This window comes from Bidens hawaiensis, unplaced genomic scaffold, assembly GCF_021521415.1.
Source record: "Bidens hawaiensis isolate Kalapana, Puna unplaced genomic scaffold, B.hawaiensis_p1.1 tig00030200_1, whole genome shotgun sequence".
Lineage (NCBI taxonomy): Eukaryota > Viridiplantae > Streptophyta > Magnoliopsida > Asterales > Asteraceae > Bidens > Bidens hawaiensis.
Genome location: NW_027505172.1, coordinates 79,939 through 107,671, shown reverse-complemented (window position 1 = coordinate 107,671; position 27,733 = coordinate 79,939). Strand labels below are relative to the sequence as shown.

Here is a 27,733-nt window from a genome sequence, read left to right as displayed (position 1 = left end):
GGAGAGAGATAACTGTAATGATAATTGTATAAATAATATTATTTAATTGAGCAGTATAGAGAGAGAGATGTATTGTTTTTTAGTGTAATTATAGAGATTGGGATGAAGGATAAGTTGAGAATGCTCTAAATAAATTAAAATTGGGTGAACAAAAAGTTAGCGTCAACTATTATAATTAAATATACAAAGTTTAAGTATCTATTTGTATATCCTTTAAGTTGAAGGGGCGAATGTTTAGGTAGACTTATTTTCAATTTAATTATTATAAAATAAATAATAAATAGACACTATAGCTCATCTTCTTCATTTCATTTGTGTTGATGACGCCGTGATCATTGTCGGGATTTTTTTCTCTAGCTCGCCTTTTCTTCTCCTTCTCTTAGTATTAACATGGGTCAGTGTTAAAATTTTACATGGGTTGGTCCAAATTTTACCGTATATATAACAATAAAAATAAAAATTTCACAGACGTCGGGCGACCCCTGTGGCTAAGCCATAGGTCCACCTCTAGTGTGACTTAGGGGCTGTTTGTTTAGCTCTTAATAAGGCTCTTAATGGTTCAGACCTCTTATTGGTTCAGCACTTAATGGTTCAGACTGTTTGTTTCGCGAACAAATTTCTGAATCATTCAGACATTTGCCTCTGAATGGGTAAGCATTATACTGAGTCTGAATGGTTAAGACCTCTTATCTGAATTGGTCAGACATTTGTCTTTGAATGTTTAAACATTATATTGGCTCTTAATGATTTAGACCTCTTATTGGTTCAGCACTTAATGATTCAGACCTCTTACTGGTTCAGCACTTACCCATTCAGAAGTTGCCAAACAGCCCCTTAGTCTTATTAACTTTTACAAACTTCTCAAGTTCTCGCTTATCTCAACCAATCATTTTTAGTGTGTTCAGCACTCAAAACTGCTACATCATAACTTGATCAACTTTAAAATGCTTAAAATTGGTTACAAGATACACTAACAACTTGATCAACTTTAAAATGCTTAAAATTGGTTACAAGATACACTAACAACTTACTTTTAGTGGTTTGACACACTAGTTTCCCTACCTAGTTTAAAGTGAATATGACACCTATTTAATGTTATTTTTAACTGGCCATTCGACATCGATCACCCTAACATGCCTTTTTATGTGTAAATGAAATGTTTTTAAGTTACGTGATGCCATATTAATTTTTTTTTTAAAGTCATTTAGGTAATAAACTACTATACATTACATTTTCTAGATTTTATAGAAAGGTTAAAATTTTATACCGCATCGCATTTTAGCTCACCATATACAAAGAAACTTATGTCGTGTGCACGTTGGTTTCTATATTTATCACAACGTAATATAGATAATGTGGAGTCTTAGTGATTCTATCTGGTATCATAATAATTGTAGATCACATTCAAAAACTAGATTGAGATATGTACCTAAAGATGTTGAACCAAGTGACAATGTGCAAAAACAGACATGCATTACCATCCCTAATTTTAATTTTTAGACCGGTTCCATCAAACTGGTTATCACAATATAGTTTAATGTTACAAATTCATATATTTAGAAAAAAAAAAAAGAAGAAAAACACAAATGTTAGCAAACAAGGCGTTTATGTCTATATAAGTATTAAAATCTCATGCAAGTAATGAGCTCCAAGTTTTAATCACCGAGCTTGTGACAATTGTATAGCTTCTTGATCTTGTGTCGAGTCTTCTCCCCAAGCAAAGTGGTGCGACATACGAGTCGATTCTTGACTTTTAACTTGTTCCACTTGCTCCCATTCCGCCCATCTCTCTGCCAACCCTTGTCCGCGTAGCATGTTGATCACCTCTCCCATTCTGGGACGATCTTCGGGTGACCCTTGGGTGCATAACATCGCCACTTGAAGCATCGTTTCCACTTCTTTTGCATCATAAACCTTCAGGTTCGGGTCCACAATGTCGCTAATCCTCATCCCCTTTAACAGTTTCTTGATCTGAAGTTACTTGCACCAACTAATTAGTATATGATCAAATACGAATATTGAAAAGACTACGAAACGCACAGAGTAATACGGACCCGTGTTAAGTATAACTTAATGACTAGGACAGAGAAGGTGACACTATGTAATAGTTGAAAATTTATGATAAAAACAAAAACCCGCATTTCTTAACTTTTAGTCTAGTTCCGTTAACTTTTTCAAACCCATATAACTTTTATATGCTTCATATTATTTTTTTTAATATACCATAAAATCGAGCATTTTATTTCTTTTGACTTGTGTATAATTAATATTGCTATATTTAAAAATACAAGATTTTTTTAAAGTTCATTATGATGTATGTAAATGTTGCGTGATTATGTATAAGTTTGCGCTATTGTGTGCATATATGTTACGTGATTATTATATATGTTGCACATTTTTTTGGGTGTTTATAGTGGAAACCTCCCTCTCTATATATAAAATGCTTACATGATCAAGAAGGAGAACATCTTCCTCATCTTCGAGCCGAGACAGATCTATTGCACGTTGTCCGGTCACGAGTTCTAACAAAGTAATGCCGTATCCAAACACATCTGTCTTCTCTGAGGATTTCCCGGTCGACAAATACTCTGGAGCAATGTGTCCCATGGTTCCACGTACTTGTGTTGTAATGTGAGTGAGGTGGTTATCCACAAGTTTTGCTAGCCCAAAATCCCCCAAAACCGGTTCAAAATCATCGTCTAAAAGGATATTTGCGGCTTTAAGATCACGGTGAATTATCTTAGGCGTGCAGTGCTCGTGCAAATATTCTAGACCACGGGCTGCACCAAATGCTATTCGTTTTCTTGTTAGCCAATCCAAACCTTTGTCTCCTGGTTTTAAATCTATCAGAAATAAAAAGATTTTTTATTTTTAGCTTAAAAGTAATTAGTAAAAACTAATAACTTAAAAAGAAATATGTATGTAAAGTATATACCTCGTAAGTGATATGCAACACTAAGGTTTTGCATAAAAGGGTAGACAAGTACTCGTTCATATGACGTGGTTGAAAAGCCGATCAACCTTAGGAGGTTACGATGAACTGCAACACTTATTAACTGAACTTCCCTCAAGAATGCAGCCTCGCCTCCTGGACTCTGATAATCCGCGAGTCTTTTGATAGCAACTTTTGTGTTGTCTACGAGAACACCCTTATAAACTTTCCCGAACCCTCCACGTCCTATAATATTGCTTTCGTTAAAGTTGTCGGTTGCCAGCTGTACTTCTCGCCATGAAAATCTTCTAAGTTGCCCGAAGGAAACTTTACTGTCGTCTTCACCTATAATAAATAATATATGAAATGGTTTGTTAATGAGTAAAAATGGGTTCAGGTCAAAACAAGGTCAAAACTGATAGCTTTTTAGCTTTTGATACGGGCCCACATTTATTTATTATATAGTATATTATAGAGGTTAATTTTTATGCAACTAGGAGTCAACCTTTGACTTTCTTGGTCAAACAACATGTATATAAAGCAAATGTATCATGTAAACATCAATTTGCAAGTACATGAACAACAAACCTTCCACATCAACAAAGACATCTTGGTTAAGTTTACGCTTAAGGTTGAACCGGTATAGAAAGATCACCCCAAACAACAAAAGGACCACTGCAGCACAGCTTGCGCCAACCGTAAGGAACTTTAGTTTTGACTTTTTAGCAGAACCTGTGAAAAAAAAGAGTCAAAATCCGATTCAAGTCAGACATTTTTTAATTAGTTTTGAAAATCTCAGGTTAATGATGTCCAACAAAGAAAATGGACCTGAAACAGATGAAGTCGACACGCAAGGTTGGTGCAGTGTCCTGCCACACTCAAGGGATGTTCCTGTAAAACTGAATAACACATTGATCTATCAAAATTTACTATAAGCATTAATAATTTGCAAGGTTGACCAAAATATATAATTTGAAAACAAGATTGCATACTTGAATACACTAGTTGAGAATAACTTTTCAGGGATTTTTCCGCTTAGATTGTTGGACGACAGATCCCTGCAAAATGCAGATACAATTCGATAACGACAATGAACATAATTCTAAATCTTAAGGAAACATTAATTCATACATACAACTATACAAGTCAAAGTCAAAGTCAAAGTCAAAGTGAACATCAGTCTAGCTCATTGACATCAAATATGTTCATTTTCCATATCAAAAGGTATAGTAAAAATTCTAGAAACAAATTCATATTCCAGAATAACATTTGTTTGACCATCAAAAGTCAAACAAAAATCATTGACTACGAAAGTGATGCATATAGTTTATATATATGTTGATATGGTCAAATCACACTGATTAACTACAAGGAAAAAGGGATTCATAATCATAAAATATTCTTACAAATATTTAAGATTGGAGAGTTGACCCCAAGAGGTTGGAATAGAGCCGGTGAACTTATTCCGTGCTAGCATAAGATATTGTAAGTTCTCCAAGCTACTAAGATCGGGCAACTCGCCCGTTAAGTTATTATCATTTAAGTCCCTGCATATAAATGTTCAAGAAAGAACTTACTTCATTACACATTTAAATCCTTGGTGTACTTTATCATTATTTGCAGGATATAATATTATCTACTCTAGCCTTTCATGAAAATATAAGTTTGCATATTTCTTCTCTGACGGCTCGATTATTTCTCATGTTATACAAACATAGATTTTCAAACTTATACTTTCATAAGTTGATCTCAAGTAGTTCATGAGTGATGCCACTCATTTACACCCCTAATAAATCCTAATCGTTTATTTACTTGGGCTCGGCTAGAAATGTTTACATGCATAAAGTGACTAACTAAGTTGTTTGAATAATAATAATAATAATAATAATAATAATAATAATAATAATAATAATAATTAAATAAATAGAAACTTAATTAAACACACGAAAATAAATAAACTTTATAAAAGTATATTTTTATAAATAAGTAACTTGATTACTAAATACATTTTTAAACTTTACGAAATTAAAGAGAGAAAAAGAATAAAAAAAGAAATAAAAGAAAGTAAAAGAAAGGGAAAAAAAGTAAAAGATAGAAAAAGTAAAGAGTTATGAAAATTTCACATTTTGTTCTTAAGATGTAAGGACAAAATAATAATTTTTGTGAAAATGTTAAAATAGTGAACGGAGTTAATGTGTTACAACTTTTCAAATAAAAATGTTTTTATGCTTGGAATTAGTTTAGGTACAGTCGGTATATATTTAAATGACGGGAAATGGTTTTTACCCTCAAAAATAGGTGAAACCTATAAATGATACCGGTAATGGTTTGTAATTATCAAACTTACAAGTTGGTTAAAAACTTCAATTTAGTTACTGAACTTGATAGCATCCCTGTGAAACCAATGGAACCAAGGCTCCTGCAAATCAGTGCATAAAGTTTAAGGTCAGTTTCACATGTGAAATGTAGCAAAGTTTGACCCGTTACTCAACTCACCCGTTCTAGAGTTAGTGAGAAAACGATAAACTTACAAGGATATGACATGTCCTTCTCTTTGATCACAAAGGACACATGACCAACTATAGCAAGGGCTAACTAGAAAGGCACTCCAATCCTTAATTCTTCCATTTGTGTCGTTTAGTTCCTTCCGAAGCTTGATCAAAGCTTGAACTAAAAAAACATCATTATGTCTAAGTAACAAGATTGGTTTTTGAAGCATGGAAAAATATAAGGAGATTAACAAAGCTAATAATGTACCTTCATCAAACGGTTTGTGTTGAGAACAACAGTGGGTCAAGAGCAAAAGTAGAATAATGGCGTGCGCCATAAGCTTGATATGTGGATGACAATAGTAGCATGTTCCATATGAACGAGTCGGCTTAACTTCCATATGACGGGCCTCTTTACGTTTCTTTGATAAATCTGTAAATGAAATAGCAAAAATGAAGTTATATATATTATCAATGCAGTCACAAGTAAAAAATGAAGCTTTACTGCTTAAAGTAGCACTAAAGATGCCGAATTTTAAGACCCATTGAAACATACTTAAGGAAGATCTGAAGAGACTTAAGTAATTTATTCATCAAAAAATCATCATGCTCCAACATTTGACTTTTTAGTCTAGTCAAATTTTGACATTTGAGTGCCAACTGAGCTTAGTTTTGAACTTCAAAGCGGACCGGAAAGATTTTCGTACAGCTTTTAATAACATAAAATCATCAACAGATGAGGATTCACTTGATATATGTAAGTAGGAAATGGATCAAATAGTTTTAATCCAAGAAAATATTATTAAATGGAAGCCAAGAAGATATTGATACTAAGCTCTAGCTGCCACCATAAAACAAGACATGAAAAAGTACCCCACTAAATAATAAGAATATGACACATATTATGAATATAAAAACATACACACACAAAGGGAAAGGATAAGGGTGGTGTTGTACCTGAAATGATATAAAGAAAGAAAGAAAAAGAGCTTACTTGTTGTAACCATGGATGTTGGAGAAGAGGGTGAATCAAGAAACAGAAGAAGTTAATAATAATAATAAGAAGAAGAAGAAGAATCATGACTGATGGTTTATGTTTATGTGATGTTTGATGTTTCTAAGTGTTGAGGACCCACAAAGCATTAGCTAAAGAATTAGAATTGGAATGGTATAGCATAGGAACTTAATATTAGGCTGAGGGGTGTGGGGGTTCTAATGGGGGTTTCAGTGGGGGCTCCAACCAATAATATTATGACGTGTGGCAGAGAGAGAAACTGGATAAGGAGGGTGTTGGAGCCCCCGTTGGAGCCCCTGGCCCTGGTATGGGGGGCTATAATGGGGGCTTTAATGGGGTGTAATTATATAGAAAAAATATTTTTTTTTTTGGTTTGGTCGGCTCCCAACGGTCAAAAAACCATCAAATCCCGTGCTTTTCTCTCTCTTCTCCCGCTAACCAGCTTGCGCCTGCATGTTTTTCCGCGCTAGTGCCCCGTTAGCGCCCCGGTTAGCGCCCCAGTGGTGTGGTGTTAGTGCCTGGGGGCGCGAGCGGAGGGGCTCTAGCGCCCCCGTTGAAGCCCCACACCCCTCAGCCTTAGGGAGGGAAGAAATTCTAATTCCAGTGTGCATAATGTGATTTGATTTGATTTGATGACCCAACAGAGTGAGAATCCCACACAGCAATAAAACAAAACACATCTTTTTTTTTAGAAATTGAAATGGATGAATGGATGCTTTAACTATATTTACTTTGTGATAAAAAAAAATTTTTAAAAGTTTTTTAGTCCCTATATCATATCCATGTCGTAAGCTTGGAATTTTTTTTTCTTTCAATGAAATTACACATTTTTTTTATCAGTTATGGTTTTCAGAGTGGATAACCGTTTGTTTTCAATGAATAGTAACACGCCCCGTGATGATATATATGTATTTTGATTTTTCTTAATACCTTTCGCCCTTTATCTCTTATCTCAGTTGATGGTTTTCGTTCTTTGCTAGAGTTAGTAACGGCATACTATTGTGGAAGACAAGCTGTAATATGCATATCGTGGATCGATCTAACTTGGGTTGTAGCTTCTACTCTTTCCATCCTTTTGGTAAGTAACTATTTCATTTTTTATTTTTATGTTAACTGAATATCGTGATTTTTCTTTAGAGTTCTAGATGTTCGTTTTTTTAGTTGGTTGGACCCACCAATGTGTGCATTGTTGGATCATGTATGCCCAAGAAACAACATTGTTATTGACATAAGATCCTAATTGGTTGCACACCGAGCAACAATAAACAAAGAGTGCGTGCTTAAATGCATCCAACACTAGTCAAGATCAATATGCATAAATCATTTGAAGACTAACTAGGAGAAAATTATGTATGGACTAGGAGAAAATTTGTGTATAAAGGTTTAAGGTCTTATTGAGACTGAATTCACAATATGTATATGATTTCAACGGGAAAACTATGATTATCAAAAGTGCTTGTAGTTATTATACACAAACACGTATGACGTAGATAGGTGAACGAACATATATGAGCATCATCGTATGCACGCGAACCTAAATGGGTATCATCATGGTTACGTGAACATAATCGGGTCTCATACTGGGTAGGGGATATAAATGTGTATTACCGTGGGTAAGTGAACATATTACTAAATCTTAAAAGGCATCGAGATTCATAAAGTCACAATCAAGGCTGTCTTTAAAAACCATTAGAATTTTTCGGGTCGAAAGTGAAAAGAAAATTAGGTCATATATAAGTTAAGTAATTAAGTAATTGAATTTAAAAATTAACAACACTCTACTTTTTTTATATATATGTGAAACAAGTTATTATACTAGAATCTTACGGTTAAAAGATGTACAATAGGATGAATGCTTAAAATGATATCATAATAATAGTAGAACAATGTTAGATGCTTCTCCATTATTGATTTAAAAAAAGATTAGATGCTCAAAAATAAGGTCAAACTTACATGTGGAAAATTTTGTTTACATATTTTAATATTATGTGTATTCCTTTCGAAGACAAGTGTACAATTTTGTGTATCAATGATTAATTATTCTAAAAAAAAGTATAGCATCAAACTGATAATCCAACGTCCAAAATTAATAACCGTTAGGATTAAACGCACACACGATCCGAACACATACGCGAAAGTAATAAACGAACACGAGGATTTAACGTGGTTCGGTCTAAACTGACCTACGTCCACGGGTGGCAACTAGGTATTTCTTTTATTGAGTGGCCAAGGATTACAAGTACATAACATTGTTTAAATAGAGACTAGGTTAGGGTTTGTAAATTATTGAAAAAGAAATCCAAACCGGGCCGGGCTTCGGTCTAGCCACCCTACACCCGTCCGCCCTTTGGACTTCAACTAATAAACCGGGCCAACAAGGCATACGAACCCAACAATCTCTCACTCGGAGGCCTTGAGTACTCTCGCCTGCACTCCTGATTGTACTTCTGTAATCTAAACATTTAACTTCTAGTTGCCAACGCCTTCTCATCAATTAACCTGAAGGCCCGTTGAAGCTCCCCGGAGCTCCAACACGTCAATCACGGCTAAAACTGCCCCTGAATCATTCTCTGTCCCTACCGGCTCCCACTGAAACAAACTACCGGATCCTGAGATACCCTGAGAACAAACACTCTCCATATTCAGCAAGTAATCCACTAGAGAGACTTTTACAGCTAGAATACTGGTTTTCTTAATCCACTGTCGACCTGTACCTGTAACTAAAACACAACCTGTGCTCCCACTGTCACAATGTCATCTGACTGATTTAACCTTCCTAGCTCGTTCATTCTGAATCTTCACTTTGGCTCTGGGTTTGTAACTTGCAAAACGAACCTTCTTCTGCCCACGAGATTCTGTGAACCAGACTTTGTCTTTCACCAAAACTGGATGCACTCCTTTCGGTGACATATCGACCATATATAACGAACCCATTTTCTTGCCACGAGCAACCACGAGATTCCCTTTGACAACTTTCCACTATCCATTCCCGAACTTACATCGTGTCCCTGGTCATCCAACTACCCAACTAAAATCAAACTTTTCTTCAAACTTGGAATAACCCTCACGTCTTTCAAAGTCCAAGAAGTACCTGCTGAAGTTATCAAATCAACATCTCCCATACCCGTAACCTCTAAAATATCATCGTTCGCTAGTCGAACCTTTCCAAAATCCCCAAACTTTAGATTCTTCATCGTTTCACTACAGTGAGTGGCATGAAACGATGCACCGGAATCCATCACCCAAGAATCAACGTTACTCTCAACACTAAGAACTAAAACTCATCATCTGGGCATTTTTCTGAAGTGTTGACTTATGTAACGCTCACATCTTTCTTACCATTCGGACACTGATTCCTGAAGTGTCTCTTCTCTTTACAACCCCAGCATTCAATATCTTTACGAGTCCTAGACTGGCTCCTCTTCCTACTCCTACTGCCTCGTTGTTTTCCCCTACCTCTGCCTTCTGTGACTAATATGTTACCTGCTGATTCACCTGAAATTCTGCGTCTTGAATCTTCTCCAAGAATTAAATCCCGAATCCCATCAAAAGTAATTTTTGTAGACGAACTACAAATCGCAGTCACTGTTTGCGACCAACTGTCAGGTAAAGAGGATAATAACAAAAGACCTTGAACTTCATTACCAAACTTAATGTCATCTGACACTAAGCGGGAGAGGTTCGGATTAAGATTATTAATATGAGTTGCAATAGACCCACCCTCTTTCATTCTTGTTGTCACTAGCTCTCGGATAAGATAGACTTTATTCGATGCCGAAGGCTTATCATACATGTTGGATAGTGCCTCCATCATACCACGGGATGTGGTTTCTTTCATGACGTTAAACGCCACATCTTCCGAAAACGACAGTGTAATACAAGCCCTAGCTTTCTTGTCTAACTTCTTCCACTCTGCTTCTGACAACTTTTCTGGTTTTTCATCCTCAAACATTACATCCAAGTCTTTCTGAAAAAGTAGCGCTTCAATCTACATCTTCCACCAACCAAAATTCTGTATCGAAACCTTTCTGTCTTCGGCCATAACAACGACTAAACGAAAAACTGGATAAAAACAGAGACAAACACAACAATGGCACAAGCCTGAACTTAACAACTGTTCTACTGAACTCTGTTAAATAATCAACCTATTTTAAACGTAGCCAAATAACAAACTGAAAATCAGAAACAAAGATTTTAAACTGAAACGATAAAACCTGACAAACACGGTTGGCACTGGTTCTCCGTTTCTTTAAACGATTTCTTCTTATTCAATGGCGGTTCTTCAAAAAAAAAAAATAGAATCTTGATTTTCCTGGCTTGTGCTTTGCTATAATAATATCTTGACCCGACCCAAATTTATTTATTGGCTAAAGTACCCAGACTTGGCCCACATAATAAAAATTATAACAATACGGAAGGTCAAATAAGGAAAAAAAACCTTGATTTGGTTAAACTTTTTGTTTGGTGGATATTAGCTCCTGTTCACAAGAAATAATATATTGGGTGGCGTGAACTCCAAAAGAAAAATAAAACAATTCAAACTCCTATTCTTTCTGTCAATTACAAACGACGCCAGCAACCAAATTTTATTTGTGAGCAATAAACAAAGATGTTCGTTCAAATAACTGAACTGTTTCGCGAAACCCTAATCGTGACTGACTGGGCGAGCGATTTCGGATGCACAGTCGCGAAACCCTAAATCACAAAATCTGGTGGCGACGACTAAATTGGTACAATGTGTTCTTCGTGTGATCTGAACCTAAGCTCTTGATACCACTTGTTAGGATTAAACGCAAACACGAATCGAACACACACGCGAAAGCAATAAACGAACACGAAGATTTAACGTGGTTCGGTCTAAACTGACCTACGTCCACGGGTGGCAACTATGTACATCTTTTATTGAGTGACCAAGGATTACAAGTACATAGCATTGTTTAAATAGAGACTAGGTTAGGGTTTGTAAATTATTGAACAAGAAATCAAAACCGAGCCGAGCTTCGGTCTAGCCACCCTACACTTGTCTGCCCTTTGGACTTCAACTAATAAACCGGGCCAACAAAGCCTACGAACCCAACAATAACATGAGATTTGAAGCTTCTTGATTTATAGGATTCTTACGTTGTTGATATTGGTTTATGTTATACGTATTTCACATTTTAGTATAGTTTATTTTGTATAAATAATATCATATATACTTTTTTTAAAGTTATCTGCTTTTCGTAAGGTTTATAAACATTCACTACGAAATAAATGACCATTAGAGACTGACATATCTAGGACTGATATATCAGTCTCGATGTAAAGCCCCGTTACCAGTGCCTCACATTTGGGTTGGATTTACTCATAAACGCAGTTCTAAATATCAGAGTTAATTAAAACATTCGCGAAATATTAAAACTTTCATAAAACATTTCATAACAACCATAACTTGTCTTAAAACAACATCTCGTCCTTCAAAATAAACAAAACATTAAACTAAAACGTCTTGAGTCTTCCGATGCCAGCCTCATATTCAATGCCACACGTCCCCCTCAAGCGAGCTGCCTCATTCTACTCACATGCGTGCATACTAAAAGTCAGCTACGCTGAGTGAGTTCTAGTTAATCATATAACATAAAATACATTCATAACTACGTACTTTCATACTTTCGTTTATAATATACTTACTTACCTTCGTACTTTCTTTCTTTCTTATACTTACCTTACGTTTTAAAGAGCATTACGCCCCTATAACCTTCGCACATATTATTAGAGTATGCAACCCTTTAACCTTCGCATATATTATTAGGGTATGCAACCCTTTATCCTTCGCATATATCCGTTAGGGTATGCAACCCTTTATCCTTCGCATATATTATTAGGGTATGCAGCCCTTTAATCTTCGCATATATTATTAGGGTATGCAACCCTTTAACCTTACCTTACCTTTCATTATCATATCCATACATTTAATACCAAACACAACATAATCGTACATACCCCGTTATTCATATACACATATCTTACATGCTACACTATACTTGCCTTAACAATACGTGCAATACCCGAAGGTCGTTCACGTACTTTCAAGCATACATACATAACTATCACAATCGTCATTAAGACATACACTTACCATTTAATGTAAGTTTATTAACATTCACATCGAGTATGCACACAACCCCGAAAACATAACAAGGAAATGGGCTAGAAACTCACCTGAACACGGTTACGTTCTTAATCGTTATTCCTTTCTTGAGTTGTGCACGGCTAACTGTATAACAATTACATTTAATACCTCACATTTGGGTTGGATTTACAGCGAAGTTGCCTACTTGCGAACTTGCTTACAACGAAGTTGCCTACTGGTGAACTTGCTTACAGCGAAGTTATCCAGCGACGGGATGATTTTCATCACCCTTAACAAGCATCTTGCGATTTTCAATACCCTTGTTATGGCTCGACATCACCCACTAAAGTTTCCTAACCATTTTCGTTCATATATAACCCGTACATACTATAAAGCTTGGACCTTTAAGCTTAGAATCGTTCGATACTAGGTTTAAGGGTTCACTAGCTTCGTTTTAGCCTCAAGTTTACAACTTTATGTTTCGTTTATACCCGATATATTAGCCCTGCTTGCGGTGCGCACATATGATGTATATATGTGTGAACCCTCGGGTGGGCAAAAGTGAAATTGCACTAATTTTGACGTTATTTTACTAATCTCGTGAAAATAACGTTAAAAGTGACGGACGGTTAATCAGGCATCATGTAGTGGCGTTGATAGCTGAAAGATAAGGGTACATGCACCGATCAGCCGGTGTCCCGATGATTGAGTGCTATGTGCCTTATGTCCAAGGCTTGATGCAAAACTACTATCGAGCCGGGGGTCTCACCGGAAGCAGTCTCTCTATCCCTATGGGGTAGAGGTAAGGCTGCCTACATCTTACCCTCCTCAGACCCTACCATAGCTTTGCTATTGGTGGGATATACTGAGTATGATGATGATGATATTATACCCGATATATTCTCGTTCTAAGTTCCAAGGCTAAACACTTATAAATACGTAAACTTTAAAGGGTCAAGAACATACCTATAGTGCTCGTTTGAATCTCGTTTAACTTGTTTATGAACTCTAGATCTTGTATATAGCTCGTGTAATAAAGATCTAATACAAGCTAGCTATCCGTTTGGTCTCAAATCTCTCTCGTCACTCTCGGCCGTAAATATGGTGTAGTGATATGTGTGTGTTTTTTAGTGTGTAGGCAATATAGAAAGATGGAATGAGGATTAGGGTTTTAGGTTGGTTTAAGGGGGTATTAATATCCCTTAAAGCCCATGGACCTAAGGCCCATTCCCTTTAATCCATCTTAATTAGTCCAAGTCCATGATCTTTTCCTTATTAGATGCTAGTTAATAATATTATTTAACACACGGCAATTTAACGCAACTTTCTTTATTAATTATTAGAATATTTAGGATGTTACAAGTCTTCCCTCCTTAAAGAGGTTTCGTCCCCGAAACCTAACTATCTACTTAAACAGATTAGGGTAGAATTTGTGCATCTCATCCTCAGCTTCCCAACTAGCATCTGATTCTTTTCGATGCTTCCATATCACTTTTACCAGGGGTATAACCTTGCGACGAAGCTGCTTCTCCTTGCGATCAACAATCTCTATCGGTTGTTCAACGTAGTTCAGCTGTTCATCGACCTCGATGTCCATTAATGGCACGTGAGACGTGTCATCAGCTAGACACTTCCTCAGATGGGAAACATGGAAGGTCGAATGAATTCCCTCTAACTCATCGGGTAAATCCAGCTTATAAGCTACTTCACCCACACGATCTAAAATCTAAAACGGTCCAATGTACCTCGGACTCAACTTTCCTCTTTTCCTAAAACGGATAATCCCTTTCCAAGGCGAGACCTTGAGCATCACGTTGTCACCGACGTTAAACTCAATCGGTAGTCGCGCTTATCAGCATACAATTTCTGTCTATCTTGAGAAGCTTTCATTCTTGCCTTAATCTGATCGAATTTTGATGATGTTTCTTGAACAACCTCTAGGCTTCCCATTTCTTTCTGACCAATCTCACCCCAACACATCGGGGTTCTACACCGTCTACCATAAAGCATCTCAAACGGCGGCATACCAATACTTGAATGGTAACTGTTGTTATAGGAGAACTCTGCTAGATGCAGATGATCATCCCAACTTCCTCCAAAGTCTAAAACACAAGCACGTAGCATATCCTCAAGGGTTTGGATCGTCCTTTCATACTGCCCATCGGTTTGAGGATGATACGCCGTACTGATGTTCAATCTTGTTCCCATAGCCTCATGGAACTTCTTCTAGAATCTCGAAGTAAAACGAGTATCTATATCAGACTCGATCGATAATGGTACTCCATGCTTAGTCACTACTTCTTTTACGAACAAGCTTGCTAACGTTTCTGACGAGATAGCCTCTCGTATAGACAGAAAGTGAGCACTCTTGGTCAAACGGTCCACAATCACCCAGATGGTATCATGATGCTTAGCTGTATGAGGTAGCTTAGTTATGAAATCCATGGTGATGTGTTCCCATTTCCATTCAGGTAACTCTAGCGGTTGCATCTTCCCATAAGGCTTCTAATGTTCGGCTTTGACTTGTAAGCAAGTTAAGCACTTACTAACATAATCTACTACCTCATTCTTCATTCCAGGCCACCAGTAGTCTCTTTTCAAATCTTGATACATCTTTGTAGCTCTAGGATGAATTGAGTATCTTGATTTATGAGCTTCATCTAACATTCGACCTTTGAGATCTCCATGGCGTGGAATCCACATACGGTCAAATCTAGTCTTAACACCATGAGTGTTTTCCACCAACTCATCTTGCTGGTCATAAATCCTTTCTTTCTTAACTAACCCTTCATCTACTAGCACCTCTGACTGTATCTTGAAAATCTCTTTAAAAAGACTTGAGTTCATAATCAGCTGGTATGACTTCACTGTTGCAAGAACTTCCTCATTCTTACGACTTAGCGCGTCGGCAACCACGTTAGCTTTACCAGGATAGTACTTAATGTCGCAGTCGTAATCCTTTATCAATTCTAACCACCTCCTCTGCCTCATGTTCAGCTCTTTTTGCTCGAAGAAGTACTTTAATCTTTAATGATCCGTATAAATAGTACACTTAGTACCATACAGGTAATGCCTCCATATCTTTAAGGCATGCACTACCGCTGCTATCTCTAAATCATGCGTCGGATAAGTACTCTCATGGACTTTCAACTGTCTAGACGCATAACTAATCACCTTTCCTCGTTGCATCAACGCGCAACCTAACCCACGATGCGAAGCATCCGTACAAACAACCAAATCCTCGTCACCATCGGGTAAAGCAAGGATTGGAGCTTGCGTGAGTCTCTTCTTTAACTCCTGAAAAGCTTCTTCTTGAAACTTACTCCAACTGAATACTATCGACTTCCGGGTCATACCGGTCAACGGTGCTGCTATCTTGGAGAAACCTTCGATGAATCTCCTGTAGTAGCCAGCTATCCCTAGGAAGCTTCGTATATCAGTCGGATTCTGTGGAGTCTTCCAATTCGTTATTGCCTCAATCTTAGCTGGGTTCACGATAATCCCTTCAGGATTGATCACGTGACCTAGAAATTGCACTTCTCGCAACCAGAACGCACATTTCGAAAAATTGGCATACAACTTTTCTTCTTTCAAGACTTCCAACACTTCCCTTAGATGCTCAGCATGATCAGACTCACTCTTTGAATAAATCAATATATCGTCGATGAAAACTATAACTGACTTATCCAACATTGGCCGACACACCGTATTCATCATGTCCATAAATGTTGCATGAGCATTTGTTAGACCGAATGACATTACGAGGAACTCGTAGTGTCCATACCGCGTCCGAAACGCTGTCTTAGGGATGTCTACCTCTTTCACCTTCAGCTGATGATAGCCTGTTCTGAGATCTATTCGTGAGAACCAACTTGAACCTTGCAGTCGGTCGAACTGATCATCAATCCTTGGCAATGGATACCTATTCTTTACCGTAAGCTTATTCAACTCATGATAGTCTATGCACATTCTCATGCTTCCATCCTTCTTCTTCACGAATAACACTGGTACACCCCACGGGGAAACACTTAGTCTTATAAAACCTTTGTCGAAGAGTTATTGTAGTTGGGACATCAGTTCTTTCATCTCGGATGGTACTAGACGGTAGGGCGCTTTCGCAACGGGCTGGGCTCCTGGTACTAAATCTATCTGAAATTCTATCTCTCGCTCCGGTGGCAACCCCATAATATCCTCAGGGAATACTTCTGGGTAGTCGCACACGATAGGAACATCTTTCATTTCTTGTATCTCGGCCGTAGCGTTGACAACATACGCCAGGTAGGCACCGCACCTTCGCCTTAACAATCCTTCGGCTTTTATCATCGAAATGATATTAAGCCCATAGCTTTCCTTATCACCATAAACCGTCATCGCACTACCATCCAAGGACTTTAACCTTATTATCCTACTCTTACACACTATCTGAGCTTCATACTCAGACAGCCAATCCATCCCCAAAACCACATCGAACCCTCCTAAGGTCATAACATACAACGTAACTGGGAAATCATGTCCCTCTAACTCTATCTTACAGTCCTTAACCATTCTCATTATTTTAACCGAGGTATCACTAGCAGTTTCTACTAAAAGTTTCAGACACTCGGCAACATTTCATTTTAGCTAATTTACTAAATGGTGTGGCTACGAAACTTTTGTTCGCACCCAAACTAAATAATATAGAAGTAGAAACACCGTTCACTAGAAACGTACCTGTGACGACATCGGGTATCTGCTTGGCTTGTTCTTGAGTCAGCATGTAGGGTCTGGTCTTTGGCCTTGACGGTTCAGCATATTTTTTTGCATTTCCCCCTGCTTCGGAACATTCTCTGGCCATGTGGCCTGTCTTACCACACCAGAAACATGTCGGTTTCTCACTGCACTCATGAGCATAGTGCCCCACCTTTCCGCACTTATAGAAAGCGTTTGACCCTACTCTGCACTCTCCCCTATGCGCCTTTCCACATTTATAACAATCATCTGATCCCTTACCCCACTTGCACTCACCACCGTGCATTTTACCACACGTCTTGCATGACCTCTTCTCCCATACTTTCTGCTTCTTATCCTTGGAGTTCCATAATTGGGTACCAGGTCGTTTAACAGGAGCGACCCACTTCTTGTCTTTCTTTTCTTCCCCCACCACAACATCGTCTGCAGCCAGAACCTCATAAACCATCTCTGCGAGTTTGACAACAGAGTCAAAAGTAGCAGGTTTATTCGCCCTGACCAGCATGCGAACTTTCTGTGGCAGTCCCCTCACATAACACTTGATTCTCTTAGCCTCGGTGTTGACCATTTCGGGCACCAACCTAGACATTCGGTTGAACTTGATGGTGTACTCACGATGTGTCATCGTCCCAGCTTTCAAGTTCAGGAACTTCATCTCCGCGCTCTCAACCTCGGCGTCAGCACAGAATTTCTTCATAACCAGTTCTTTCAGATCCTCCCACATCATAGCCTTGATTTCCTCTCGGAACCTTCTCTGCTCAATCGATTCCCACCAAACATCGCCTCATCTTCAAATGATTGGGTGGCATAACCGACAGCTTTATCAGGACAACATTCGCTAATGCGGATAACCTTGTCCATAGTGGTTATCCATTGAAGAGTAGCAATTGCGTCTCCCAAACCAGTCAGCTTTGGCGGGTAACATCCCTTGAAGGACTTATAGTTGCACCCACCTCGGCCCCTCTTCCTATCATCAACTTTCATAGACATTACCACACTCGAGGCCTCCCTCTCTCCTTCGTCGTCCTTCCAACCACCCTCTTCCGCTCCTTCAGCAGTTCTTTCACGGCCTCCAGCAGACCCTTCCGGATTCATGTTTTTCACAGCCGTGGCTACCGCTTGGACAATAGCTGCTTGGATTAAGGGATCGAGTTGAACCCCTTCATTGTTGTTAAGGTTTCCTCTAGCTGCGCTTCCTTCTCTCCCGTGTTAGAAGCTGCCTCCACAGAAGGTTGTCGGGCCACACGTGGCCTACCACGACGTCCAGTGCGACCTCCCACTCCAACAACTGCCCTAGATCCAGCCATCGTATTCTGGAAAGGAAAACACAAACGTCATCACTCAAGGAACTATTTAGTACAAGGATAGTAAGGCTAACAGGTAATAACAATGGCCAGCTGGGATTAGCTGATCATGTTACTTTCCGTGTCTTATACACTTCCTCTTATGGGTCCATTTGTGCTGGTTCTACTCTAAACAGTTAATCAATCGAACAAGCAATTAATCTTATCCCTAACATTCACATATCCTTTCTTTAGCAATTAAACTAGCATTAACATACATATTTAACCATACACTTTACCTTTACTGAACTTGCTTGAGTGACACATGACATTCTTGAACTGGCATCTTCTTTCTTTTCTTACTTAAATCCCATTCTCTATTCGAGTCTAAGCATGTAGGATGCTTAAATCTCTCGAACTTTGCTCTGATACCAACTTGTAAGGCCCCGTTACCGGTGCCTCACATTTGGGTTGGATTTACTCATAAACCCAGTTCTAAATATCAGAGTTAATTAAAACATTCGCGGAATATTAAAACTTTCATAAAACATTTCATAACAACCATAACTTGTCTTAAAACAACATCTCATCCTTCAAATAAACAAAACATTAAACTAAAACGTCTTGAGTCTTCCGATGCCAGCCTCTTATTCAATGCCACGTGTCCCCCTCAAGCGAGCTGCCTCATTCTACTCACCTGCGTGCATGCTAAAAGTCAGCTACGCAAAGTGAGTTCTAGTTAATCATATAACATACAATACATTCATAACTACGTACTTTCATACTTTCGTTTATAATATACTTACTTACCTTCGTACTTTCTTTCTTTCTTATACTTACCTTACGTTTTAAAGAGCATTACGCCCTATAACCTTCGCATATATTATTAGGGTATGCAACCCTTTATCCTTCGCATATATTATTAGGGTATGCAACCCTTTAACCTTACCTTACCTTTCATTATCATATCCATACATTTAATACCATACACAACATAATCGTACATACTCCGTTATTCACATACAAATATCTTACATATTACACTATACTTGCCTTAACAATACGTGCAATACCTGAAGGTCGTTCACGTACTGTCAAGCATACATACATAACTATCACAATCGTCATTAAGACATACACTTACTATTTAAGTTAAGTGTATTAACATTCACATCGAGTATGCACACAGCCCCGAAAACATAACAAGGAAATTGGCTAGAAACTCACCTGAACACGGTTACGTTCGCCGTTAATCGTTATTCCTTTCTTGAGTTGTGCACGGCTAACTGTATAACAATTACACGTATCAATCAACTATCGATATCTATATTGTGTTTCTTATTCAATTATAACCCACAACGAACGGGGCCCATGGGCAGCGCCCCTGGCAGTGGGGTTCTAGGGGCGGCAGCTTCTAGCGGGGTCCAAGGGGCAGAGTCCCTGGCTGGGGTTAAGCTGGCAGGTCAACTTGGAAAAATTTTATTTCCATTAACTGTCTTAACGTATTTTACATTAGGATTTTAAATTATTATTTTAACTCTCCTGTATTCGCAAGCGGTCATAAATGTAAGCAAACATACGTGTAAGCGAACTTAACTTAAGCGAACTTAACTTAGACGAGTTTAACTTGGCGAAGTTAAACATTAAGCGGACTTAGCTTACAGCGAAGTTGCCTACTTGCGAACTTGCTTACAGCGAAGTTGCCTACTGGCGAACTTGGTTACAACGAAGTTACCTACTGGCGAAGTTGCTTACAGCGAAGTTATCCAGCGACAGGATGATTTTCATCACCCTTAACGTACATCTTGCGATTTTTAATACTCTTGTTATGGCTCGACATCACCCACTAACGTTTCCTAACCATTTTCGTTCACATATAACCCGTACATACTATAAAGCTTGGACCTTTAAGCTTAGAATCATTCGATACTAGGTTTAAGGGTTCATTAGCTTCGTTTTAGCCTCAAGTTTACAACTTTATGTTTCGTTTATACCCGATCTATTCTCGTTCTAAGTTCCAAGGCTAAACACGTATTAATACGTAAACTTTAAAGGGTCAAGAACATACCTATAGTGCTCGTTTGGATCTCGTTTATCTTGTTTATGAACTCTAGATCTTGTATATAGCTCGTGTAATAAAGATCTAATATAAGATAGCGTCCGTTTGGTGTCAAATCTCTCTCGTCACTCTCGGCCGTAAATATGGTGTAGTGATATGTGTGTGTTTTTTAGTGTGTAGGCATTATGAAAAGATGGAATGAGGATTAGGGTTTTACGTTGGTTTAAGGGGGTATTTATATCCCTTAAAGCCCATGGACCTAAGGCCCATTCCCTTTAATCCATCTTAATTAGTCCAAGTCCATGATCTTTTCCTAATTAGATGCTAGTTAATAATATTATTTAACACACGACAATTTAACACAACTTTCTTTATTTATTATTAGAATATTAAGGATGTTACACCTGAATACGTACTATCTAGGACTGATTAGGTACAAATATTATTGATGACTAATTTTTTTTTTTGCGATTGATGTTAGTGAGTAGTAGCTGATAGTATCAGAGACTAATTTTTCAGTCTCATGTGCCAATCTTTATTGCAGTGATTCACCAACAAAGCCACCCCTTAAACATTTTAGGACAGACGCATGAAAGAATATAAGAAAGTATCGATATAAACACTAATCAAGGTTTAAAAGTACGAAATCGCGCCTCGAGGCGTTTTCCCATAGCCTCACGAGGCGTAAGCCTCGAGGCGAACGAGGCGTAAGCTCGAGGCGGGATTTAAAAATAAATATAAAAATTATATATCTTATTAAAAAAATAGTTAACATCAAACAAAGAACTTTCCAAAATAATTTCATCATCAGATTCACTAGTCATGAAAAACACACAAAAGTCTAAACCATAATAAAAGACAAGTTTGAAACCCGACACAAAAGTTTAAAACATCAAAACACAAAAAGTTTTTAATGAAATTCAAATAGCATGAAACTGGTCATCCTCAAGATCATCTTCCTCAACTGAAATTACTTCAATATCGTCCTCCTCATCAATCAAACTTTTTACCGCCAAAAAATCGGTTTTCCCGCCTCTTACGCCTCAGCCGTACTTTCCGCCTCGACCGTTTTTTTCGCCTCAGCTATGAAGAGGCGTACGCTTATTTTTATCCCCTGAGGCGCCGCTTCAAATTCGTTTTCTTACCGCCTCGAACGGCGTTTTTTAAAACCATGACACTAATTATAAATATAGTATAATTTAGAAGTTTTGTGCCACAAAACTTTTTTTTGAATATTATATTAGTTGTGTTTTGTTTTAATGTAAATTATTTTGATGATTAATCAATTGTAACATTTTGGTGTGTTGGTTAATGTTAACTCCACATAAGCACAATAGCAGTTATTTCTCTCTCTTTCACTCCATCTCACCCAAAGGAAATTGTTTAATCCTTTTAACTTCATCTCATCTCTATTAATTGTTAATTTAATATATTGTTCTTTGCATTTTAACCCCAATAAAATCATAATCCAAGGTCCCTTTTTAACAAATCTAACACAAGTGGGGAGTGGTTTAATCCATCTTTAAAATGTCATGTTATTTTAACCTATGTTGAGGTTAGAGTATACCACATGGCCCTAAGTTTGTTAATACTAAGATTATGTGGTATGCTCTAACTCATCTTAATTCCACATAAGCTCCACATCACTCATTTGTTTCTCTTTCACTCTATGTCATCCAAAGGAAATGGTTTAAACCATTTAACCCAAATTAAAATAACAAATCAATTAGTAATTAATACATATTGTTCTTTTTAACCCGTGAAAAGCACAATTCGTGGGTCTTTTTAACACACTTAACAACAGTTAGGAGTGATTAATGCATATTTAAAGTGTCATGTCATCTTAACTGTCACACCCCCATCTTAGGCCTAGGAGCGTGACCCAACAGTGGGTATCGTAATTGTAAATAAATCAGAGTTGCGTTAGTTTGCGGAAGACTTACAAATCTTTAAGGATCGAAAATGTAACTTATATATATATAAAAAAGACGGGATTATAAAATACCCGTTTAAATTAACAAAAAGGTTAATTGTTTATGTTTTACAAAACCATCACCATATATTAAAGTTCTAACAAAAGATCTGAGCCATCGGATTCATATATAGCACTTCGACTCATCCAAGCGCTAATCTTGTTCACCTGCAAAATTTAAGAAAATACGTCAGCAACGAATGCTGGTGAACATGCTGACGCAAAATAACTTCTTTTACTTTATTACCCCTCGAGACTCGCCTGTCTGCCCAACGTGGCTTAGGAATAACAAAGTTAAATAACACATTATAAACTAGAGCTTCTACACTAGGTCACCTCACAAACACCACAGCGTTCGACTTAGTTAAGTACCTGTAAATATACACAACGGTCGTACTCCCTACAGGAGAGCGTCCTACGACAAAGGGTGGTGCGATCATGCCCATACATCGCATAGTACCACCTATGTAAGGATCCAGACATATGTATACCACAGCCTGAGGACTAGGTTCATACCCATAGTTATAATGGTTTTAGGAACACATAGTTCCTTGTAAACAATTTCATAAAACAAATTGACTCATTTTGAAAACAAGTTTAAAAGTTTGGGGGCGTATTCACCCTGTCTCTTTAGGATCGGCTTCACTCACCGTCCAAGGGTCTTTCCCTTTCTTTATCTCGCACCTATAGTACGAGTATAAATATTTGTTAGTCGGATACACGATCCGGCTTAAGACCTTTAGTCTTATATCTCAATCCTCGATTGAATCTTTAGTTCAATTCTTATTTACTTGAAAACCTCTAGTTTAAAAGTAAATTATAAACCTTTAGTTTATATAGAAACCCGACGTTTCTTCTTCTTCAAGAAATGTAATCATTTTCTTTTATTATTTAAGAATACTCTTTATTCATTAAATAATATATTCATAACAAAAAATATATACATATATACTTACACACATATATATGTAATAATAATATTCACTAATCATTCTTTCATTCATTTCTTTGTTATGTTTTCTTTCTTTTATCGAGGTATCGAGTCTAACCTCGACTTAAGGCTTAAGCCTTGAATATAATATTAAATTATATTGAATTCACCATTACGCCTAACCTTAGTGGCGTATAGAAATCCAAGGGACTTGAGTAGCACTCCGACGCCGCTTTACTTTTCTCGACACGCAAATCGAGGAATCGCCAAATCTTCAACACTTGTAAGCACGAACTTCGAGAACAAACACCATCTTGGCTGTATGTGGGTGGAGGGTGGCACGCACCTTCAAGGAAACGTTTGACATGGAATTTGAGGAATCGGGGCATGCTTATTGATGAAATCGTTTATATGTTTTGTTGGGATTTTAGAGAGAGACTAGAGAGAAGTGAGAGCTGTGTTGGATGAGTGAAAATGAGCAGCCCTTGGCTGCTATTTATAGACAATATTTTGGACCCCATCGCGGTACGCGATGGGTCCTTGAGCCGGCCTATCGCGTACCGCGATATAGGCCTGATGACATAGAGGGTAGGTCTGCCACGTGTCGACACGTAGTAGGCACCGCTCCACGTGGCAACACGTGGCGGCAGCGTTGCCACGTGGTGACACGTGACAACACATGGTGCCACCGTGTGCCACGTGGCACACGTGTCACAATTTGTCAGACACCCCATCGCGGTACGCGATGGGAGTCTCTTCTGACTCATCGCGTAGCGCGATGGGTCAGGAAAACGAAATTTTCATTTTTAACCCTCAAGTTTTGATTTTGGCAATTTTAGTCCCTAGACTTTGGAAAGTTGATACCTTGAACTTGAAATTTTCACGTTGTTATATCCTCCCCACCTTGAAACAAATCTCATCCTCGAGATTGCTCTGTAAGAATAGTTGGGGGTATTTTTTTCTCATTTCTGATTCAAGTTCCCAAGTATATTCGGGCCCTCTACGCAAGTCCCATCTAACTTTCACAATTTTCAAAGTTCTTCTTTTCAATTTCTTTGTTTTCGAATCTTCAATTTTAATTGGACGTTCTACGAATTTTAAATTTTCGTTTATTTCTACGTCTTTTAATGGCATAGCCAAAGATTCGCCGGCCAAACACTTACGCAGATTCGAAACATGGAATACATCATGTATCCCTTGCATTTTCTCGGGCAGTCGCAATCGATATGCAACAGTGCCAATTCGTTCAAGTACCTCGAAAGGTCCAACGAATCGAGGACTTAATTTTCCTTTCTTGCCGAAGCGAACAACGCCCTTCCAAGGTGAGACTTTCAATAACACTTTGCACCGACAATAAATTCTAACGGCTTACGACGGACATTGGCATAACTCTTTAGGCAATCGCGTGCCGTCTTAAGTCGTTCACGGATTTGGAGTACTCTGTCGGTAGTTTCTTGGACTATCTCGGGTCCAGATAACTGATTGTCTCCGGTTTCAGACCAACACACGGGCGTCCTACACTTTCGACCATATAACGTCTCGAATGGTGCGGTTTGAATACTTGCACGATAGCTATTATTGTACGAAAATTCCATTAGGGGTAAATGGTCTCCCAATTTCCACCTAAGTCTATCACACATGCGCGGAGCATATCTTCCAACGTTTGGATTGTCCTTTCTCTTTGCCCATCGGTTTGTGGATGATAGGTGGTGCTAAGGTTAAGTTTCGTACCAAGAGCTTGTTGGAAGCTTTTCTAGAAATGAGACGTAAAAAGACTGTCTCAATCAGATATTATGGACAGCGGTACTCCATGCAAAGCGACAATAGTGTTTACATAGATATGCGCTAATCAATCCATAGAGTACGACTCATTGATGGGTGTGAAGTGTGCGGACTTTGTCAATCGATCCACAATCACCCAATTTGCATTATGTTGTCGAGTCGTCTTTGGGAGTTTGGTAATGAAATCCATAGTGATTAACTCCCATTTCCAAACGGGAAGTTCGGGTTGCTGAAGCAATCCCGAGGGCTTTTGATGTTCAGCCTTGACTTTCAAACAAGTTAAACATTTCGCAACATGCGAAGCGACATACCTTTTCATTCCGTTCCACCAATAGTTTGCCTTTAAATTGTGGTACATCTTATCACTTCCGGGATGCATCATGTACTTAGATTTGTGAGTTTCGTTCAAAATTTTCTCACGCAAACCTCCTACGATTGGTACCCAAATCCTATTACCGAGTCTAAGGATACCATCATCACCCTTGACTAACGAGTCAATGGTGCCGTTACGTTTTTCGTCGGAGATTTGGTTTTCATTAATCGCTTGAGCTTGGGCCAATTTGATTTGCTCGATAAGATCGATTTGAATTTCTATCCTTAACGCTCGGACTCTTTTTGGCTTTTCGTGCTCTTTACGACTCAAGGCATCGGCCACAACGTTGGCCTTACCTTCGTGATAAACGATCTCACAATCATAGTCGTTGAGAGTTTCCATCCATCGCCGTTGGCGCATGTTGAGCTCTTTTTGATCGAATATATGTTTCAAACTCTTATGATCAGTGTACACGGTAAATCTTACTCCATAGAGATGGTGCCTCCATATCTTAAGTGCAAAGATTATGGCGCCTAACTCTAGATCATGAGTCGTGTAGTTCTTTTCGTGTACCTTGAGTTGTCGAGAGGCGTAAGCGATTACTTTCTTGCGTTGCATTAGTACGCATCCCAAACCCGAGTGAGATGCATCACTAAAGACTAAAAAGTCCTCAGTACCTTCTGTCAAAGCCAAGATAGGTGCTTGAGTGAGTTTTTGTTTAAGTATATCAAACACCTCTTGTTGCTTCGTTCCCCATTCGTACTTGATGTTCTTACAAGTTAGTGAAGTTAGGGGAATGGCGATACGAGAAAAGTTTTCAATGAACCTACGATAGTATCCGGCCAAACCTAAGAAACTTCGGATCTCGGTTGGCAACTTCGGGACCTCCCACTTAGAGATAGATTCAATCTTAGCATGGTCCACTTGAATACCGTTAACGTTAATGATGTGACCAAGAAATTGTACCTCGTGCAAACAGAACTCGCATTTCGAGAACTTGGCGTACAACTTCTTGGTTTTAAGAATTTCAAGCAAAGTTCGAAGGTGGACTTCATGATCAGCCTTGGACTTAGAATAAATAAATATGTCATCGATGAATACGATAACAAATTTATCCAAGTAAGGTTTGCAAATATGGTTCATCATGTCCATGAATGCGGCTGGGGCATTAGTAAGTCCAAACGGCATGACCGTGAACTCATAATGTCCATACCTTGTTCGAAAAGAAGTTTTTGGAATATCTTCCGATTGAACTTTGAGTTGGTGATAGCCGAAACGAAGATCAATTTTAGAAAAATAGCTAGCACCTTGAAGTTGGTCAAAAATATCATCGATACGAGGGAGTGGATATCGGTTTTTTATTGTGACTTTGTTTAACGCACGATAATCGATACACATACGCATGGATCCGTCCTTCTTCTTGACGAACAAAATTGACGCTCCCCAAGGCGACGAACTCGGTCGTATGAAACCTTTTTCTAGAAGTTCATCGAGTTGTTTCTTTAATTCTTTCATCTCGGTCAGCGCTAGGCGATACGGAGCTTTGGCGATCGGAGCAGTACCGAGAATGAGATCGATCCTAAACTCTACTTCACGATCGGGAGGTATTCCAGGAAGTTCATCAGGAAAGACGTCAGAAAAATCAGAAACAATGGGAACGTCTTTGATTTCTTTTGGCTTAGACTCATTAGTAACATAGGCCATGAATGCAAGGCATCCTTGATTTAAACACTTGTTAGCCCTAATCATGGAGATTATGCTAACTTGGCCAGCGTCTTTGTCCCCTTCAATTCGAATTGTTCGTTTATCAGGGGCTTGAAGTTCAATAGTCTTGCTATTGCAGATGATATGGGCTTGGTTATCGGATAACCAATCCATACCAAGTACAATATCAAAACCAGCCAAACTCATAGGTAACAAACAAATAGGTAAAACATAACCAGCTAGAAGGATTTTTCCGTTTTCAAGAACTTCGGAGATTTTAACGATCTCGCCACTAGCAGTTGTTAGTGCACGGTTTTACGTCTTGAGTCTTTGTAATTATCGTTAACGTTTTGTTTATTATTTAATGTAATAATTAAGTTTATTATTATCTAGTTAGTTAAGTTAAGTCTAGT

General features: G+C 38.2%; 1 protein-coding gene across 1 annotated transcript; it reads right to left on the bottom strand.

The window, feature by feature from the left end:
• Nucleotides 1–1,435: 1,435 nt before the first annotated feature.
• On the bottom strand, nt 1,436–6,565 carry LOC143611218 (putative LRR receptor-like serine/threonine-protein kinase At5g63710). Its single transcript, XM_077085475.1, has 11 exons — nt 6,416–6,565; nt 5,690–5,854; nt 5,464–5,602; nt 5,280–5,351; nt 4,339–4,479; nt 3,925–3,990; nt 3,761–3,831; nt 3,521–3,664; nt 2,936–3,277; nt 2,449–2,843; nt 1,436–1,971 (listed from the first exon to the last, which is right to left on the bottom strand). The coding sequence occupies exons 1-11, from the start codon at nt 6,426–6,428 to the stop codon at nt 1,660–1,662; spliced, it is 1,860 nt and encodes a 619-aa protein (XP_076941590.1). The 5' UTR covers nt 6,429–6,565; the 3' UTR covers nt 1,436–1,659.
• Between the last annotated feature and the right edge of the window lie 21,168 nt (nt 6,566–27,733).